Source organism: Myxocyprinus asiaticus, chromosome 37 (assembly GCF_019703515.2).
Source record: "Myxocyprinus asiaticus isolate MX2 ecotype Aquarium Trade chromosome 37, UBuf_Myxa_2, whole genome shotgun sequence".
In the NCBI taxonomy this organism is placed as follows: Eukaryota; Metazoa; Chordata; class Actinopteri; order Cypriniformes; family Catostomidae; genus Myxocyprinus; species Myxocyprinus asiaticus.
This window is the reverse complement of record NC_059380.1, coordinates 23,352,636-23,374,736: the sequence shown is the minus strand read 5'-3', so window position 1 is coordinate 23,374,736 and position 22,101 is coordinate 23,352,636. Positions and strand designations below refer to the sequence as shown.

Genomic DNA, 22,101 nt, shown 5'->3' with positions numbered 1-22,101 from the left:
ATTCTGAGGAAAATAATGAATTTAATCCATTTTGGAATAAGGCTGTAACTTAACAAAATGTGGAAAAAGTGAAGCGCTGTGAATACTTTCCGGATGCACTGTGTATATATATATATATATATATATATATATATATGTATATACACACACGCCGATCAGCCACAACATTAAAACCACCTGCCTAATATTGTGTAGGTCCTCCTCGTGCCGCCAAAACAGTGTCAGCTCACATCTCAGAATAGCATTCTGATGATATTCTTCTCACCATAATTGTTCAGAGCGGTTATCTGAGTTACCATAGACTTTGTCAGTTCGAACCAGTCTGGTCATTCTCTGTTGACCTCTCTCATCAACAAGGCATTTCTGTCCACAGAACTGCCCCTCACTGAATGTTTTTTGTTTTTGGCACCACTCAGAGTAAATTCTAGAGACTGTTGTGTGTAAAAAATTTTGATCTCGGTGATTTCGACCATGGCATGATTGTTGGTGCCAGACAGGCAGGTTTGAGTATTTCTGTAACTGCTGATCTCCTAGTATTTTCACCCACAACAGTCTCTAGAATTTACTCAGAATGGTGCCAAAAATGAAAAACATCCAGTGAGGGGCAGTTCTGTGGACGGAAATGCCTTGTTGATGAGAGAGGTCAACAGAGAATGACCAGACTGGTTCAAACTGACAAAGTCTACGGTAACTCAGATAACTGCTCTGTACAATTGTGTGAGAAGAACAGCATTTCAGAATGCTATAAATCACCATAATGTGCATTGTATTTAAAAACAGTTTTAGTCGATCCATGTTGTTGACATATCCACTTCTCCGGCTGCTCAATCTCTATAGGAATAAGTTCACTCAAAAATGAAAATTATTTAATTATTTACTCACCCTCATGTCATTGCAAAGCCTTTTTACTGTTTTTCTTCCATGGAAACAAAAGGAGACATTTAGATGCTACTGGCCTTTTTTCCCCCATTTGTCAAATTTCTGGTTTTGTGAAGATCAACCAGATCAACTGATTCATTGAAAAGTCGGACCTCAAAAGAATGATTTGTTCCCAATTTGGACATCACAAACTTTTTTCATGAACGAAGGAGAGCTAGGGCAGATGTCAAGATTTTCAGTGAATAACAACTTTCATTTCAGTCTGTTCATCACACAAAGTCATTGTATGGCTCATTGGTGTACGTCTTTGGTCCACTTTGCACAGAAATCTAAAATCAACATTTGAGAGTGTGATATATTGTTTCCCGTGATTGTGATGCTGTGTAAATACATTTAAGCCACCTCTTTGTGTCACTAAAAAGTCTGTGTAATCACACGCTTTGATGCAGCTTCTATGCAGAGTAAAATCACTCTACACAGACTAATTTGACCATAATATAATTGGCTCATAATGCTGAGACCAGGTGAGAGTGCTGAGAGTGGTGTGGCTTCTGAAAACTTGTGATATAGTTCTTGAGTCATATGGACTACTTTATTATACTTTTAAGGTGCTTTTGCATCCTTTTTTATTTTTTTTATTTTGAAAGCTTCAGTCTCTATACTAATTGGAACTGCAAGGGGAAAAAATGGCAGGTACATTCTAAAAAAATTGTCCTTGTGTTCCACGGAAGAAAATATATATATACAGTTGTGCTCAAAAGTTTGCATACCCTTGGAGAATTGGTAATATATGTACCATTTTTAAAGAAAACATGAGTGAGCAGGCAAAACACATTTCTTTTATTTCTTATGGGATTCATATTCAACTGTAGGTTATAACAGAATGGCACAATCATAAAACAAAACATGGCAACAAAGAAAAAAATTAAATGACCCCTGTTCAAAAGTCTGCATACCCTTAGTTTTTAGTACTGTGTATTGCCCCCTTAAGCATAAATGACAGCGTGCAGTCTTTTGTAATAGTTGTCAGTGAGGCCCCAAATTCTTGCAGGTGGTATAGCTGCCCATTCGTCTTGGCAAAATGCCTCCAGGTCATGCAAAGTCTTTGGTCGTCTTGCTTGAACCGCACGTTTGAGATCTCCCCAGTGTGGCTCGATGATATTAAGGTCAGGAGACTGTGATGGCCACTCCAGAACCTACACCTTTTTCTGCTGTAACCCACTGGAGGGACAACTTGGCCTTGTGCTTAGGGTCATTGTCGTGCTGGAAAGTCCAAGAGCGTCCCATGCACAGCTTTCGTGCAGAAGAATGCAAATTGTCTGCCAGTATTTTCTGATAACATGCTGCATTCATATTGCCATCAATTTTCACAAGATTTACCGTGCCTTTAGAGCTCACACCCCCCAAAACATCAGTGAGCCACCACCATGCTTCACAGTGGGGATGGTATTCTTTTCACTATAGGCCTTGTTGACCCCTCTCCAAACATAGTGCTTATGGTTGTGACCATAAAGCTCTATTTTGGTCTCGTCACTCCAAATTACAGTGTGCCAGAAGCTTTGAGGCATGTCAAGGTGTTGTTGGGCATATTTTAACCGGCCTTTTTTGTGGCATTGATGCAGTAAAGGCTTCTTTCTGGCAACTCGACCATGCAGCTCATTTTTGTTCAAGTATCGTCGTATTGTGCTCCTTGAAACAACCACACCATCTTTTTCCAGAGCAGCCTGTATTTCTCCTGAGGTTACCTGTGGGTTTTTCTTTGTATCCCGAACAATTCTTCTGGCAGTTGTGGCTGAAATCTTTCTTGGCATACCTGACCTTGGCTTGGTATCAAGAGATCCCCGATCCAAGAGATTTCCACTTCTTAATAAGTGATTGAACAGTTCTGACTGGCATTTTCAAGGCTTTGGATATATTGTTATATCCTTTTCCATCTTTATAAAGTTCCATTACCTTGTTACGCAGGTCTTTTGACAGTTCTTTTCTGCTCCCCATGGCTCAGTATCTAGCACTAATTGCAATTTAAAAAGCCACAGGTGTGGGAAATTAACCTTTAATTGCCATTTAAACCTGTGTGTGTCACCTTGTGTGTCTGTAACAAGGCCAAACATTCAAGGGTATGTAAACTTTTGATCAGGGCCATTTGGGTGATTTCTGTTATCATTATGATTTAAAAAGGAGCCAAACAACTATGTGATAATAAATGGCTTCATATGATCACTATCCTTAAATAAAAGACAGTTTTTTTTGCATGATCAGTCATATTTTCAAAATCAATGCCAAAATCTTACAATTTCTGCCAGGGTATGCAAACTTTTGAGCACAACTGTGTATATATATTATATATATATATATATATATATATATATATACAGGGTTGGGAGGGTTACTTTTGTAATGTATTCCACTACAGATTACAGAATATATGCTATAAAATGTAATTTGTAACGTATTTTGTTAGATTACTCAAGGTCAGTAACGTACTCTAAATACTTTGGATTACTTCTTCAGCACTGGTAGATTTTTTCACTTGTTTTGACTATAAAAACTCTGCCAGTACAGTAAGACAAAATACACATTAAAAATACATTTTCTGAAAAACCTAAATATCTTATGTAGTGTTGTTTCTAAAACAAGATAATAAAATTGATCTTGTTTTAAGGATTTTTAGATATTTTACAGGAAAACAATACAAAAATTATTATCAAGAATACGATTTTTGCCCTAATATCAAAGGTCTTACTAGAAATTATAATCCAGTGTAAATTATCTTGATAAAAATATGTTCATGCCTGGTAACATGTGCATGTAAAATGGCTAGAAATAGCATTTTATCTTAGCGTAAAGCTGACAATTTAGGTTTATTTCTATTTCTGCTGCTCCAAACTTACTTCAAACTTAATCCTCTGTCTGCTCGTATGAATGTAACACATCATAAGAAAGTGTTTCACCGCTGTTCAGAAGCACTTTGGATCGAATCATTTATATGTATAAATGTTTTCCATCTGAAAGGACTAAATATTAAATTAAACAAATGACAATAAAATGCAAAGTAATCTCTTCAGTAATCAAAATACTTTTTGAATGTAACTGTATTCTAATTACCAATGATTTAAATTGTAACTATAGTGGAATACAGTTACTTATATTTTGTATTTTAAATATGTAAATCCAGTTACATGTATTCCGTTACTCCCCAACCCTGTATATATATATATATATAGAGAGAGAGAGAGAGAGAGAGAGAGAGAGAGAGTAAGAAATATAAATATGGGTTTGGAATTACATAAGAGTAAGTAAATGATAATAGAATTTTAATTTTTTGGTAAATGATGCCTTTAAACAAAATCAACAATTGAAACCAGACCAGCAATGAGTGATTTCATGAGCTTATTAGGTGATACATGGGGTCATGATTGCTATCCCATGATGCCACATGCCCAGATGCTGAGCATAATCCCTGCTAAAGCTTTCACTCTGACAGTAAATTCTCTCCTCAAACAGACTGGCAAAGAGCCGATGCAAGCATATGAAAGATGAGGTCATCCTGTTTCCTCGACATGAGAGGAATATCTATGAGAAAAGATGCTTTGAAATGTATGAGTTTGTTTTCACCAAACTGGACTCCACTGCAAACACTGACTGTTGCCCATTTTTGTTTTTTTTTTTTTGGTTTATTTTGCTGTTATAGGAGGTTCTGAGGCAGCTGCAAAGCAAACTGGAGCAGGAGGCTGGAACTCTTGCCTCTTCAGGCAGAACGGATGTGTTGGACCAGCTAAAAGGTACTTCAGGAATTCTATGGAATTCTCTACACAGTCATCACTGTTCTTTTAGCATTTATCAGTATCTTTTAACTGCACTTATTATTTAATTGTGCATTTGTTAAATGAACAATATATTTTACTTTTTTTTTTTTTTTTTTTAACTGCCATACAAATATCATGTATATCACAAATATCACAAAATGAAGGCCAAAAATGAAAATTCTCATAATCGACTCACCCTTATGTTGTTTTAAACCTGTATGCCTTCTTTCTTCTGTGGAACACAAATGATTTTAGGCAGAATGGGAGTTTAGGGATTTCTAGCCTCAGTCATCATTCACTTTAATTGTAAAAAAAAAAAAAAAAAAGAAAAAAAAAGTGAATGATGACTTAGGCTAACATTCTGCATAACTTCTCCTTTAGTGTTCCATGGAAGAAAGAAAATCAAATGGATTTGGAACAAAATGAGAGTAAGTAAATAATGACAGGATTTGTCATTTTGGGGTGAACTAACCCTGCTATATTCCTTCTGATTAACATATGCTAAAATAGTTGAAAATGTTGGAGATTTGGCTTGGCAGGTAGTACAAGTGCTCCCATGTTTTAGTGGCATCAGGGCCATAATTACCTTATACATTGGAGAGCGTTTCCCCAATCACTCAGTTTAATGGTCTATTAGTATTTTTCTATCATAATTTTTTCCATTTGTTTTCAAGTTATTCAATGAACAATGTTTTAAAATTTTACCTTTGATCCCCCCAATAACTTCTACACTATTCATTTGCTGCCCTGAAAGAACTGGTTTTCAAATCTAGTAAAAATCTTCAATCTGGATCAATTTGTTTCTCCAGAGCTGCATATGGACTTGACCAACTACTATGAGCTCAAGTACCAGCCTCACAACCTGCGTGCATTTCCAGAGACTATGGCAAGCCAGGAAGTGGAAGGCGATGAGAGACTCGGCATCGGAAGATCCAGGAGTCCTGTCTGCCCGCCGTCCCTTCAGACCTCGTCTGCATCTGGAGAGGGCACAGCTTTACACCCGGGGCACCCTCATCAGGGTATTGGAGAATTCCGCGTGACTGCCCAACACTTGGAAGATCTCTGTAAAGAAAGGTGACATCATCACAACACCTAAACACTCATTAGCTGTGTTTCATTGTGGTCTAGCAATACAGATTTTTCAACAACCGATACCAACGCCGATATCAAAAGAGCAGGGTGGCTGATGGCCAATTTAAAGGAATAGTTCACCCAAAAATGAAAATTCACTCATCATTTACTCACCGTCATGCCATCCCAGATGTGTGACTTTCTTTCATCTACATGCGCATGTTTTCATTTTTAGAATAATATCTCAGCTCTGTAGGTCCATTCAATGCAGGTGAATGGGTGCCAAAATTTTGAAGCTCCAAAATCCACATAAGGGTAAAATAAAAGTACTGCAGACTACTTCAGTGGTGAAATCAATGTCTTCTGAAGTGATATGATTGGTGTGGGTGAGAAACAGATCAATATTTAAGTTCTTTTTCTCCTCCCTGCCCAGTCAATCTCCAGTCAAACTTCAGTTTCACGTTCACATTCTTCTTCTTCTGTTTTAGGTGATTCACAATGCTTAATGCATATTGCCCCTACTGGGCAGAGAGGAGAATTTATGATAAAAATGACTTAAATATTGATCTGTTTCTCACCCACACCTATCATATTGTGTCCGAACACATGGATTTAACCACTGGAGTCATATGGGTTACTTTTATGCTCCCTTTATGTGGATTTTGGAGCTTCAAAATTGCAAACACTGAAGGAAAATTGTTGACTCTTGACTCTTGTCATGACCCCTTCAAAGTAGTGCCACAAATGCTAAGGGAAGTATGACATTATATTATTTGTTGCGTATTTATGTGAAAAATCTGAATATCGCAAAAAACAGTTCACAAATAAAGTAGTGTTTCATGTGTTCAAGAAAACAAAGCTGTCACTTCATAGGAAATCTTCAAAAATCCTAACCATAACCCTAACCCTTGTGGCTCTTTTATTAAAAGTAATAAGTTACTTCATAATTTAGTAATTTAGTACTTCATATTTGCTAGCGATCTGTGGCGACTGAAATGTCGGGGAGCGAGAGCATGTAAGCCAGTTCTGGTAGGTAATAGTAGCCAATTATTTTGAAGATAAACTTTGTCTACGATATTTCAGAATGACCCGAGCAACATTTGAGACACTATGCGATGATATTGGTCCACTGGTTATGCCAGTTATGAGCAAATTATGCAGTTATATGATTTTTTTGATGCACATCTAGAAATTTGTTCGGTAGATTTACGCTTGTCTTCTTACCAAATGAAAAAAGTATCCACCTCTAGTGAGTGTTTAAGTTTTAATGCGCATTTAAACATTTTATTTGCATCTTTGTTTTTCCATCCAGCATTTTTATGTGATAACCCAAAGTTATATACACTATATTGGCAATATAGTGTATTCGCTCATCTGCCTTTAGACACATATGAATTTAAGTGACATCCCATTCTTAATCCATAGGGTTTAATATGACGTCAGCCCACCCTTTGCAGCTATAACAGCTTCAACTCTTCTGGGAAGGCTTTCCACAAGGTTTAGGAGTGTGTTTATGGGAATTTTTGACCATTCTTCCAGAAGCGCATTTGTGAGGTCAGACACTGATGTTGGACGAGAAGGCCTGGCTCGCAGTCTTCGCTCTAATTCATCCCAAAGGTGCTCTATCGGGTTGAGGTCAGGACTCTGTGCGGGCCAGTCAAGTTCTTCCACACCAAACTCGCTCATCCATGTCTTTATGGACCTTGCTTTGTGCACTGGTGCACAGTCATGTTGGAACAGGAAGGGGCCATCCCCAAACTGTTCCCACAAAGTTGGGAGCATGGAATTGTCCAAAATCTCTTGGTATGCTGAAGCATTCAGAGTTCCTTTCACTGGAACTAAGGGGCCAAGCCCAGCTCCTGAAAAACAACCCCACACCATAATCCCCCCTCCACCAAACTTCACAGTTGGCACAATGCAGTCAGAAAAGTACCGTTCTCCTGGCAACCGCCAAACCCAGACTCGTCCATCAGATTGCCAGATGGAGAAGCGTGATTCATCACTCCAGAGAACGCGTCTCCACTGCTCTAGAGTCCAGTGGCGGCGTGCTTTACACCACTGCATCCGACGCTTTGCATTGCACTTGGTGATGTATGGCTTGGATGCAGCTGCTCGGCCATGGAAACCCATTCCATGAAGTTCTCTATGCACTGTTCTTGAGCTAATCTGAAGGCCACATGAACTTTGGAGGTCTGTAGTGATTGACTCTGCAGAAAGTTGGCGACCTCTGCGCACTATGCGCCTCAGCATCCGCTGACCCCACTCTGTCATTTTACGTGGCCTACCGCTTCGTGGCTGAGTTGCTGTCATTCCCAATCGCTTCCACTTTGTTATAATACCACTGAATCCATATATATACACTATATTGCCAAAAGTATTCGCTCATCTGCCTTTAGACGCATATGAACTTAAGTGACATCCCATTCTTAATCCATAGGGTTTAATATGACGTCAGCCCACCCTTTGCAGCTATAACAGCTTCAACTCTTTGGGAAGGCTTTCCACAAGGTTTAGGAGTGTGTTTATGGGAATTTTTGACCATTCTTCCAGAAGCGCATTTGTGAGGTCAGACACTGATGTTGGACGAGAAGGCCTGGCTTGCAGTCTTCGCTCTAATTCATCCCAAAGGTGCTCTATCGGGTTGAGGTCAGGACTCTGTGCGGGCCAGTCAAGTTCTTCCACACCAAACTCGCTCATCCATGTCTTTATGGACCTTGCTTTGTGCACTGGTGCACAGTCATGTTGGAACAGGAAGGGGCCATCCCCAAACTGTTCCCACAAAGTTGGGAGCATGAAATTGTCCAAAATCTCTTGGTATGCTGAAGCATTCAGAGTTCCTTTCACTGGAACTAAGGGGCCAAGCCCAGCTCCTGAAAAACAACCCCACACCATAATCCCCCCTCCACCAAACTTCACAGTTGGCACAATGCAGTCAGAAAAGTACCGTTCTCCTGGCAACCGCCAAACCCAGACTCGTCCATCAGATTGCCAGATGGAGAAGCGTGATTCATCACTCCAGAGAACGCGTCTCCACTGCTCTAGAGTCCAGTGGCGGCGTGCTTTACACCACTGCATCCGACGCTTTGCATTGCACTTGGTGATGTATGGCTTGGATGCAGCTGCTCGGCTATGCAAACCCATTCCATGAAGCTCTCTACGCACTGTTCTTGAGCTAATCTGAAGGCCACATGAACTTTGGAGGTCTGTAGCGATTGACTCTGCAGAAAGTTGCCGACCTCTGCGCACTATGCGCCTCAGCATCCGCTGACCCCGCTCTGTCATTTTACGTGGCCTACAACTTCGTGGCTGAGTTGCTGTCATTCCCAATCGCTTCCACTTTGTTATAATACCACTGACAGTTGACTGTGGAATATTTAGTAGCGAGGAAATTTCACGACTGGACTTGTTGCACAGGTGGCATCCTATCACAGTACCACGCTGGAATTCACTGAGCTCCTGAGAGCGGCCCATTCTTTCACAAATGTTTGTAGAAGCAGTCTGCATGCCTAGGTGCTTCATTTTATACACCTGTGGCCATGGAAGTGATTGGAACACCTGAATTCAATTATTTGGATGGGTGAGCGAATACTTTTGGCAATATAGTGTATATACAGGTGCATCTCGATAAATTAGAATGTCGTGGAAAAGTTCATTTATTTCAGTAATTCAACTCAAATTGTGAAACTCGTGTATTAAATAAATTCAATGCACACAGACTGAAGTAGTTTAAGTCTTTGGTTCTTTTAATTGTGATGATTTTGGCTCACATTTAACAAAAACCCACCAATTCACTATCTCAAAAAATTAGAATATGGTGACATGCCAATCAGCTAATCAACTCAAAACACCTGCAAAGGTTTCCTGAGCCTTCAAAATGGTCTCTCAGTTTGGTTCACTAGGCTACACAATCATGGGGAAGACTGCTGATCTGACAGTTGTCCAGAAGACAATCACTGACACCCTTCACAAGGAGGGTAAGCCACAAACATTCATTGCCAAAGAAGCTGGCTGTTCACAGAGTGCTGTATCCAAGCATGTTAACAGAAAGTTGAGTGGAAGGAAAAAGTGTGGAAGAAAAAGATGCACAACCAACCGAGAGAACCGCAGCCTTATGATTGTCAAGCAAAATCGATTCAAGAATTTGGGTGAACTTCACAAGGAATGGACTGAGGCTGGGGTCAAGGCATCAAGAGCCACCACACACAGACGTGTCAAGGAATTTGGCTACAGTTGTCATATTCCTCTTGTTAAGCCACTCCTGAACCACAGACAACGTCAGAGGCGTCTTACCTGGGCTAAGGAGAAGAAGAACTGGACTGTTGCCCAGTGGTCCAAAGTCCTCTTTTCAGATGAGAGCAAGTTTTGTATTTCATTTGGAAACCAAGGTCCAAGAGTCTGGAGGAAGGGTGGAGAAGCTCATAGCCCAAGTTGCTTGAAGTCCAGTGTTAAGTTTCCACAGTCTGTGATGATTTGGGGTGCAATGTCATCTGCTGGTGTTGGTCCATTGTGTTTTTTGAAAACCAAAGTCACTGCACCCGTTTACCAAGAAATTTTGGAGCACTTCATGCTTCCTTCTGCTGACCAGCTTTTTAAAGATGCTGATTTCATTTTCCAGCAGGATTTGGCACCTGCCCACACTGCCAAAAGCACCAAAAGTTGGTTAAATGACCATGGTGTTGGTGTGCTTGACTGGCCAGCAAACTCACCAGACCTGAACCCCATAGAGAATCTATGGGGTATTGTCAAGAGGACAATGAGAAACAAGAGACCAAAAAATGCAGATGAGCTGAAGGCCACTGTCAAAGAAACCTGGGCTTCCATACCACCTCAGCAGTGCCACAAACTGATCACCTCCATGCCACGCCAAATTGAGGCAGTAATTAAAGCAAAAGGAGCCCCTACCAAGTATTGAGTACATATACAGTAAATGAACATACTTTCCAGAAGGCCAACAATTCACTAAAAATGTTTTTTTTTTATTGGTCTTATGATGTATTCTAATTTTTTGAGATAGTGAATTGGTGGGTTTTTGTTAAATGTGAGCCAAAATCATCACAATTAAAAGAACCAGAGACTTAAACTACTTCAGTCTGTGTGCATTGAATTTATTTAATACACGAGTTTCACAATTTGAGTTGAATTACTGAAATAAATGAACTTTTCCATGACATTCTAATTTATTGAGATGCACCTGTATATATAAAAAACATGGATGGTGTCATGGAAATTCTACATACTGACCCAAGTAAATTACCTGACTAACCTGCTGGTCTCCTAGTTTCCCAGCCCGCTGGTACCTTTTTTTCAGCCCATTACAACTGAGAGTCTGCTGAGAGGTTTTCAGCATCCTGCCCACAGACAATACTCACTCAATCTGAGAATCTTGTATTCTGTCACTGCATGCTAGCGATTTTACCATAATACCTATCTCATATCTAGACTTATGCTGCAGCTTAATAACTCAACTGAACTCCAGTTTCTCTTTGTCTCGTTTATTAGTATACGGCCAGGGGTTCCGTCAGACGCAGCTGTGGAACTCACCTAAGAAACGTTAAACACAAGCTTTTATAGATGTTTATGATCTCTCCTGATACTTGTTTACTTTATTTTGATTGGATATAGATTAGTTAGAATTAGCTAATCATCTTGGCAAGAGATCAACATTATGAAATACAGTTATTAAAAGAGAGTATAATGAAAATTCCAGTCATCGTTAGCTGCATATTCCAGTACATAGAGTTCAACAATGTCAGGTTTGCATTTTCATTTCCCCTTAAAATATTCCACTTGCACTGACTGTTCTTTTGCTCCCCTTCTCAGCTACCTTTCATATTTAGCCCAAAATTTGCTATCACAATGGAAACCTAGAAAGTGAGAGTTGCTGACTTTTGAATGGGACAAGAAAGACAAGCTTTTAATACTATTTAGAGACCATCCGTTTATGTTTAGGTTTCAATACTTGTGTGCACAGCAATTTAAGGGTCCTGAGTGCATATAGATAGAGTACCGTAATTTCAGGTTTCAGGAGTGTGACTATGTGTTCTGTACTATGTGTGTTTCAGGACCATGTTGCTGAGAGAAATAGAGAAAGAAGAGAGTGAGCAGCGATGGTATTACTCACAACTACAGGGTTTGTCTCAGAGACTGGCAGAACTGCCGCGGCTTGATATGGTAAGAAGCCTCAACATCCTCCACTGACTGGACTGTGTGCATCTGTAGCCAACAATTAGGTCACCTGGTTTGTATCTAATGACCACAGATTCTTTTAAAACTAGATCAGATTTTTTTTCCATCGGGTGAAATATCAGCTATTAAGCAGAAATAAATAGTTCATCCCCAAAAAAAATTATGTATCCTTTACTCAACCTCATATCATTTCAAACCCTATGACTTTCTTTCTTCCATGGAACACAAAATGAGTTGTTTTGAAGAATGTTCATGCTGCTTTTGTCCTTATAGTGACAGTATATAGTGACCAGGGGCTGACAAGCTCCAAAAAGGACAAAAAAGCACCATATAAGTATCATAAATGTAGTCCATATGACTTGTATGCTACAGTATATTCCAAGTCTTCTGAAGTAATGTGCTTTGTGCGAGGAAAATAAATTTAAGGTGTTAATCACTGAGCTCTCAATTCTTTCTCAAGTACGTTCTCAAAAACAAACTCCTCCTTTTGTGTTCCACAGATAAAAAGAAAGCCACTTGGGCTTGGAATGGCATGAGGATGAGTGTCAATTAGCCATTGTACAAAGGTGCCTGGATTTATTCCTGACAGGCAGCAGATGCCCTAACCCCACCCCCATCCCTAATCCTAACAACGTGGAGCCTGTAAGGTGGAGAAACCTGCCAGGAACAACCTCAGGCACCTTTTTTTTTTTTTTTTGGATAAACTTTACCTACCAGACTAACAATATGTTGTTTTGGGTTTTTGATTGACACTTAAATACAATGAATCTGTGTCAGCAAATAATAAAAATAATAATTTAAAACAATTATTTTGTTGGTAAAAAATGTCTCTCACATTTTTCACATCTCTCTCATATGGGTTTGACTTTACATAGCTTTGAATGGTTAAAAAAAATGGTATGCACGCAGTAAAAATTATATTTTGACATTTTTCTGTGCATCACAGTTCTCTATGCAGGTGGATTTTATTCGTCAGCAGCTAGAGTTTGAAGGCCAACAACTACGTTCCGTGATGGAGGAACGTTTCGGCACAAGCGATGAGATGGTTCAGAGAACGCAAGTAAGAGCAGATTAGAGATGTAATGCAACGTGTTTCATCAACAAATATTCAGCTGTAAATCCAGCTTAAGTGTCACGTCAGTCACAAACAAGTCTGTGCTCAAAGATCCAGCACAGGTGATTCCCTTTTGAAAAGACTATATTTTGGATGCTGATGTCCCCAACTAGACATCTTGCTGGTTAAGCTAGTTAAGACTTCCTTGGCTAACCAACTTCATCAGAATGACCATGCTGGTCAACCAGCTTCAACAGCTGATAAACTTCAAGACTTTGCTGGTCCTCCAGCTAGACCGACTCCAAACCGGAAATTCATGCTGGTCTTTTCAGCATTAACATTTATGCATTTGTCATAAAGTGCATTTAAGCCTTTTTATTTTTTTTTATCTGTATGTGTGTGTTGCCTGGGAATTGAACCCATGATCTTACCATTGTTAGCACCAAGCTCTACCAGTGGAGCTAAAGGAATTGAAAGGATTTATAGTGGCATATACAGTAAACTTGTAACTTGCTCTCAAAGTGTCAATATCAAAGCATGAGACAGTTGTTTTCAATCTGATCAATAACCAGCATATCTGTTTCTGTGTGCAGATCCGTGTTGCTCGGTTGGAGCAGCTGGAGAAAGAGTTACAGGAGGCCCAGAGCTCTCGTGGTCCTCAGGACAAAAACGCTCTACCAGAGACTCAGGTGATACACACACCCCTGCCCTCTATTTGAGTTGGCATAATTTTTATTAAATGAGATGTTACTGCAAGAAAACGAACTCTCAAAAACAGATGGCAGATGCTGTTTGCGCCCTGGTGCAAATAATGGTATATGCTGTTTACACCCCAGTGCAAATAGTGGCAGATATTACTTGCAACCCGACCCTGGTACAAATAATGGTAGATACTAATTGCACCCATATTTAAATAATAACATACAGTATGGCCATCACTGCAGAGTGTTTATTGTTTTTATTTAGAGTCCCACAGACACACTACATTAACCTCTACCACTAAACCTAACCTTAACCTTACCTTAGAAAAAAATAACCTTGGTTTTACTACAGTAACCATGGTTTCATGCAGGAACTATCAAACCCTTCTTTGCACTCCCCGACATTCACCGTGACCAAATCACTGCGATTAAATCAACATTTATATTCATTTTTATCTATTATTTTAAGTAGTATTAAAGGAAAAATTAAGAGTGGAAACAGGAAATCGGATGGGAAAAAGAGTGGGACAAAAACACAGATACGAATCACGGTAGCTAGGACAACACTACACATTCACACACCGCCTTTACACCCCATGCCACTGCAGTGACATCTACTGTTTAGTTTGTTGTACTGTATATTTCTGTGGTTCCACCAGACTATTGGGTGCAAATAGCTGCACTGTGTGGCAGATGCTATTTACACCGGGGTGCAAATAGTCACTCCGAAAACCCGGAAAATATCAAAAACTTTTGGCTCTGATATGGCTTAAACCCGTTTGATGTTTAAAAGTAAAGCAGTTATCCAAACAAACATCAACGCATCAATTCCTCAAATTTTTATGTCACTTTCTGTGAAATACTTGGCCACAAAATGCAACAAATAAGATTTTGTAGCAAGTTACTCTGCAGTTATTTGCCCATAAATAGTGGCACATAATGCAGAACAATTTATAGAAGCTGTAAACTACTGAGGGTTTGGTATTGCCAGGGGCAACACGACAGCTCAGAAAACATTGTTGATGGAACCAATGTGACATTTATGACTCTTATTGATAGTGGTTGACAAATTGATGTATAACACAACTATACATACCAATTTGTGTTTTTATCAGAGCTTAAAGCTTAATCAGCTTTAGAATTTTTTTAATGGAACTGGTGTCTATAATTCTATAAATTATAATATAATTTAAATATCTATATATAAATATAGATTTTGTATAAATAATACATCTATAATTACCATTAAATATACAGTATCTAAATAATGTTTAGGAAGTATATGTGGGGCTAACACCACAATATTGCATGATCTATTTACATAAAATATTATAAAATATTTATGCTAACTCAATAAAATTGTGCAACCATTTCCTGTATTTCACTATGTTACTGCTGGAATATAATGCAGTGAATGGGGGTATTTGTATGACCACTCAGCTAATGAAAATTGGAGACGTTAGTGTTCTAGGCTTTTCCTCTTCACTGTACAGCTGCCAGTCCACCCAGTCTCACCTGGCACTGTCTCATAGCACAGGCTGGCATTGAATGTTGCTATGCAGAAAACAGGGCAAGCAGTATTCTGTTGGCTGCAAAGTAGCTGGGATGCTTGGCAAGTGTGAGGCTCTCTGAGACTAAGGGATTCCCACCACAGCACAGTCATCTGTCTTCACCAACACTCACTGTTTAAAAAAGCTGAGAACTTGTAAATGATCAAGTCAAGATAAAATTAAAGCTGTAGCACAAGTTTGGCATTTAATTTATGAGCAATTAGTAGATCTCATTTTGTTATAATTTTGACACCTACATTTCGGCTTGCATTTAGTGGAACCACTTTTTTAGTGCAAATAAACCAAGTTTTAGGATTTTGACAAATTTAAAACAAAGAAAAGTTGAAATGACAAGATGATCTTTAGAACATTCTCAAATCATGCTTGAATAACATGGATCATCAGGTTTTGCACAGATTTTTGGAGCCCCTGCCAGCTCTGTGTGAGTGCCTCGTGCCACCCCCCGCAAGATGCCGCCCTGGGTAACTGCCCATGTCGCCCATGCCTAAATCCGCCACTGGCCATATCAGTAGTTTACCTTATAATCTAGTCCTCTAGAGATAGCATGTGCACCACTAGCATGAAAGAATGAAGTGCTTTGGCACCAGTGGTAATTCAGATGGTGTGCACATGCTCAGTCAAGATTCTGAACAGAAAAAAATATGGCAATTGTCTACAAATTATCTATATTCACACTCACAATAGAAATGGATCATTCTTTTTTGTGATTAACATTTTTTTATTGATTCATACAGTAAACAAAGAAAAGCAAAACATATACACAGAATCAATATTTAACCCCCACTATTACCCCTCCCAATCCCCAACCCCACCCCAACCCTCAACAAACATCCCTGTGGTCACTCATGAGCATATACACACACACAAAAAAAACACATTTATAACTACACCTCTCTCTCCACTGCCCCTCCCCGAGAGCCCACCAAGAACGCCAAATAGTTGCCCCATTTCCCAACAAATGAATCCAAGTTCTCCAGTCTTCTAGATGATACTTCCTCGAAAGCCGCCACCCTCCCCATCTCCGTGCACCACTACTGAAATGGGGGCACTCCAGCCTACTTCCATCCCCTTAAAACAATTTATCTGGCGATCATAACACTGGTCAGGACCCAACTTTCCATGTGTTTATTCCCTATATTGATGACCGCCCCATCACCCAAAATACAGAGTCTGGGGCAAAATGAAATTTGAGTGCCCGATACGTCACACACAAAACTCTGAACCTTCAACCAAAATTCTTGGATCTTAACACACCACCAATAAACATGGGTTGTCTCCATCTTCTGATTGGCATCGCCAACAGGTGGGTGTGTCTTTAAGACCAACCCTATACAATCTAGAGGTGGTCCAATAGAATCGATGTAAAATCTTGAACTGCATAAGACATACCCTTGCAGAAATGGATCATTCTTAAATATGTTAAAACATACAAACCAAGTTGCATGAGTACCAGGAAGGAACAAATATGAAATAATTCCCTCTCTGTCCACAGAGTGCTGAGTGCCTCTCAAAAGCATCTGTTCCTGACATGGAATCAGGAAATGCTGGTAGTTTGGAGGCCCCTGGAGAGGCAGGGAGCAAAGTAAGACCATCATCCTGTTTTTTTCCCAATATATATTAGCTTGTTGTTATTCCTCAGTGCATGTCACCAATACATAAAAATGAAGAAAACACAGCAGATTCATCAGCAACTAAAAAGTTGTGTCAGAAATTAACTTTTTTTTTTTTTATTAAGAGTCATAATAATTCTACTATACCCTTATACTTCTTAATCTAAACTATTATGGCTGGTAACTATAAAATAAAATCAACATCAAATAATAAAAATAAAAAAAAATACAAATACAACAAGAATACATTTGAAATAATTGGCCTAGGCACTATGTTTTTAATATTATTATTATTTTTTTGCCCCACATTTTAAATATCTGGAGCAGTGGTTCCCAAGCCTGTTCTTGGAGGCCCCCCAGCACTGCACATTTTGTGTATCTCCCTTTTCTGACACACCCAATTCAGGTCTTGGAGTCTCCACTAATGAGCTGATGAGTTCAATAAGGTGTGTTTGATTAGGTAGATATCCAAAATGTGTAGTTTTGGGGAGCCTCCAGGAACAGCGTTGGGGGGCCTCCAGGAACAGCGTTGGGAACCGCTGATCTGGAGCATTTTTGCACCAAGTCTTGGTTAATTTCTGGCCCTGTGATGCAGTATTCAAATAGTTTTAGACTGAACTTTTTGTAACAGGGCTCCCATAGTAAAGAAAACCTGGAAATTGTTAATTTAAATTTTGATTTTCAAGCTTGGAAAAGTCATTTAAAGACTTTTTAAGATGTCATGGACATTTATATAGTGAAACTGCTCTGTAGTGAATTTACATAGTCAATATGCTCTCTGCTCTTAAATATTTCATTGGCTAGAAACTGCTCTTTTTGAGTGGATTCTCAATTTTAAAAAATCCTTATCACAATTCATTGTTCAAAAGATGTAATCAAAAACAAAAATGGCTTAAAGAAAATGCACCCCCTGCTTTGTAATAGTGAGCTGTAAATAATGCATTAATTTGTGCACATACTGTACTATAGTTCTTCTGTCTTTATGATGTAGGTAGAGATGGTGTTTTGGCTGCTCTCTATGCTAGCCTCTAGAGATCGGGAGGAAATGTCTAGGACACTGCTGGCGATGTCAAGCTCACAGGAGAGCTCTATCGCTATGCGCAAGTCTGGTTGCGTCCCGTTGCTTGTACAAATACTGCATGAGGGTGGAAGAGGGGAGGCAGCTGGGACAGGAGGCTACAGTCGAGAAGCCCGTTCCAGAGCCAGTGCTGCCCTGCACAACATTGTGTACTCGCAGCCAGATGAGGGCCAGGCCCGACGTGAGATGAGGATTCTGCACGTGCTGGAGCAGATCCGCTCCCACTGCGAGAATGGCTGGGACTGGATCGAGAACCATTTAGGAACCCCCTCACCTGATGGGGCCAAGACCACAGGTGAGACCTGACTAAGTTCATAATATCTCTGGAATCTCACCAATTAAATTTCTGTGCAATTTATTATTGCCAGGGTTTCTCCTAAACACTAACCTACAGTAGAAGAAATGTGGTCTTGCATTAACATAATCAAATGAGAGGTACCTTTCATGTGTTTAGTAGGGTACAACAGGGCTAAAAGCACACCTTAAGAAAAGTTAGCTTTTTTTCTGGTCCCAAAGTGTTTCAAGATTACAAGATACATTTATTTCTATAGAATATTGATGGAGCAACATCATTTGTGTGAAAATAAATAAATAAATAAATAACAATAGAAAGTTGTTTTGAATAAAATTAATAATAATAAAAAAAAAGGTTGCAAGGTTCCACACCTGGGGTAAAAGGCTTCCTCACTTCGAGTAAAAGGCCCCCAAGGAGGTTACAGTATGCCGATATAGTGTAAATACCAGGGCAATAGTTATAGGGCACAATTTTTCAACTTGAATATACTTGCAAATACTGCAAATACTTTTAAGACAGCAATATGCTTTTTTTTTTAACTAACAAATTAAGATAATGCTTATTCAATATAACCACTTCAGAAAAGGCGCAAGTTTTCTATAAAAAAATAAATAATCTCCGTTGTGTTTGGATCAGTCATTCTTCATAACAAATCTATTCCCCTTCTTTTAAAAAAATCATTGTGTTTAATAGGGGCCTTTAGCCCCTGCACATGGGGGGCTTTTTACCCCAAATACTATCCTACCACTTACTGGATGGTTATTTAATTTTTTTAATATATATAATCACCTTGAACAAAATTGAAAATGACAAATAAGTATTTTGTCTCATAAAATGTGATCATTTCCAGGATATTAATTAGCTATATACATTTACATTTAAAAAAATATTAAATATTGGACCAAATTGCCTCAAAATCAACCTTTAGATATTCCACACAACAGTGTCATGGAACAGGAAAATGTTGCAGTGAGTGGGGACAAACAGGTGTTAAGGACAGTCCTGTGATATTTGTTGATACTATTTAGTGTTTTGGGAGAAAATAAATCAATGGAGCCTTTAGCCCCATTGTACCCTATTTAATTAATTGGATTAGCAAATTATAGTCATTACCACATGGTTATTTAATACATTTAATAATACAAATGGTAAGTGTCTGCACACTGATTTATTGCTCCAAAAATACTTTATTGGCTTACAACAGCCATGTTTTGACCATTAGGTCTTTGTCATGCAATTAGGTCTTTGCTTAGGTCTAAATCAGTGTGTGGACACTTACCATTTTTTTCTTTGTTGATTGCATTGTGTCTTGCATTTGTGCCCAACTCAGGTTGGATGTGCATTTTATTTTATATAAACCTTTTTTTTTTCAATGATTTTCTAGCAAACATCATACAGTATATGGTGATATACTGTGTATACTGTATACCAGGGGTCCCCAAACTGCGGCCCGCCCCCACATTTGGATCGGCCCTCTGAACAATGCCAGAGACATATTTTGTCATTTTAAAATGCAATTTTAAATATATGTTTTACTTATATCATGTCTGTATTTGATAATAAAGGTTGGCTTTCAAACTAAAATTTCCCTTAGTTATTAACATAGCCTAATTATTTGTAAAATTCACCTGCCAACAGAATGGTACGTTCAACATAACGTGCCATCGCGATTGAACAGGTGACGCGCGAGCCAGCGAGAAAATTCAAAGAGACGAAAAATGGTGAAACGGTTGGGAAAGAGAAAGGTTGATTCAGAATGCAGGGTATTTAACCAAAAGTGGACAAGTGATTCTTTTTTTGTTCAGTGCAAAGAAGTGGCTGTTTGTCTTATCTGTCAAGAAACAGTGTCTGTTCAAAGAATACAATCAAAAAGAAGACATGCGGTTCCGTGACATTGACGAAGCTTTGCCTTCTTATCAGTTTGAGTTGGCTGAGTTACAGAACTGTGATGTTCTGAAAGACGCATTTAAGCCCAACGGTCTCATTGAATTCTATGCTGCCCTCCCAAACAAGACATACCCAAACATCAAAAGGCATGCAATGAAGATGTCCACACTTTTTGGCAGCACGTATATCTGTGAGCAAACCTTTTCATGCATGAAACTGATGAAAACTCCGATGAGATAAAGACTCACTGATGAACATTTGCATCAGTCTTTGAGACTGGCTGTGACAGGAATGTAACCTGACATTGGACTTCTCACCAGCCAGAAGCAAGCCCACAGTTCACACTAATTAATATGTATAAGTAAGTAAATGTTTTGATTTTGAATCAGCCTCTGTGCCTCTGATAAGCACGTCATTTTAAGATGGTGCACCGCTAGTGTAACTTTGTTTTCATTTTGCGCAAGCTGCAGCAGTTCCGTTCTGTGTAACAGAAACACTCGGTTTAGCAGAACCTTTACGATTAATTAACCGTGACCTTTTAAAGCGCGGTTAATCGCGAAACCGGTTAATCGCTGCATCCCTAGCCCCCCATTAAAGAAAGGAAAAATGATGTGGCCCTCGCAGAAAAAAGTTTGGGGACCCCTGCTGTATACCATTACTGCGATATAAAATTACTCATACAGTGATATTAGATTTCGGACATACCGTCCACCCCTCCTTAACATTTACTTTGATATCCACAGAAATCCCAGAGCCAGTGGATCCCCAGATTTGCCAGGCCTTGTGTGCAATAATGAAGTTATCTTTCGAGGAAGAGTACCGTAGGGCAATGAATGAACTCGGTACGTGAATGAAGTGCAGTTTCTCTAAATATGCTGGAGAGTAATACAATGTATGCTGTAGTTGTAAATAAACACATTTACAGTGATGTGTAACTCAAAGTTTATATGTGCATCTTTCAGGGGGTCTGCAAGCCATTGCAGAGCTAATTCTGCTGGACCAAGAACTGTATGGTATGCAGAATGAGCCAATCAATATGGCCCTGAGGCGGTATGCTGGAATGGCGCTCACTAATCTTACATATGGGGATGTTGTAAATAAGGTAAAATTATAAATACAGCATATAAGTATATTTTTAGGTTACGGTAAATATTAATGACAAATTTTGACCAGCGGGTATTAATGTGTTAATTCTCTTTATTTACTTTTTCAGGCGACTTTTTGCTCAAAGAAAAGCTGCCTTCATGCCATTGTTGCACAGCTTGCATCTGATAGTGAGGAGTTACAGCAGGTATATAAGCTACTTTTTCAAAGATTAAAGCATCACATCATTGCTTTAAGAAGTTTTAAAGACAAATAAATATCATGTAGCAAATAATTGTAATTTATTGCTTCGCTCAATTGTAATAATTTGTCCAAAATATCTCTGATTTGTCTTTGCCTTTAGGTGATGTCAAGTATACTGAGAAATTTGTCATGGCGTGCTGATATCAACAGCAAGAGGGCTTTAAGAGATGTTGGTAGTGTGTCAGCACTTATGAGCTGTGGTCTGCAGGCTACAAAGGTACAATCAAGATTTCTATATTATGCAGTGTTTACATATAAGTTATTTACCCAATAAATTGGTAACATTTATGCTCTAATACCATTCAGTAAGTCATTGGAATTAATTTGCCATGGTCTTCCCTACAGGAATCCACCTTAAAAAGTGTGTTAAGTGCACTATGGAATTTGTCAGCACACAGCACTGAGAATAAGGTGGCAATTTGCTCTGTCGATGGTGCTCTTGGCTTTTTGGTTAGCACTTTGACTTACCGATGTCAAACCAACTCACTGGCCATTATTGAGAGTGGTGGAGGCATCCTGCGTAATGTGTCCAGCCTCATTGCTACCCGAGATGATTACAGGTATCAAGAGTATTCAGATTCACAAATCAAATGCCTTTTTTTATAGTACTGAGGAC

General features: G+C 39.1%; 1 protein-coding gene across 2 annotated transcripts in view; it reads left to right on the top strand.

Annotated features, from left to right (window-relative positions):
• Nucleotides 1–22,101, top strand: part of LOC127427630 (adenomatous polyposis coli protein 2-like) — a 53,700-nt gene that overhangs the window by 24,395 nt on the left and 7,204 nt on the right. For both annotated transcript variants that reach the window (XM_051675304.1, XM_051675305.1), the window contains exons 3-14: nt 4,571–4,661; nt 5,495–5,759; nt 11,819–11,927; nt 12,889–13,002; nt 13,590–13,685; nt 16,761–16,850; nt 17,870–18,251; nt 20,882–20,980; nt 21,101–21,240; nt 21,352–21,429; nt 21,586–21,702; nt 21,831–22,045. In XM_051675304.1, coding sequence (XP_051531264.1) covers nt 4,571–4,661; nt 5,495–5,759; nt 11,819–11,927; nt 12,889–13,002; nt 13,590–13,685; nt 16,761–16,850; nt 17,870–18,251; nt 20,882–20,980; nt 21,101–21,240; nt 21,352–21,429; nt 21,586–21,702; nt 21,831–22,045 — 1,796 coding nt within the window. The remainder of the gene's footprint in view (nt 1–4,570; nt 4,662–5,494; nt 5,760–11,818; nt 11,928–12,888; nt 13,003–13,589; nt 13,686–16,760; nt 16,851–17,869; nt 18,252–20,881; nt 20,981–21,100; nt 21,241–21,351; nt 21,430–21,585; nt 21,703–21,830; nt 22,046–22,101) is intronic.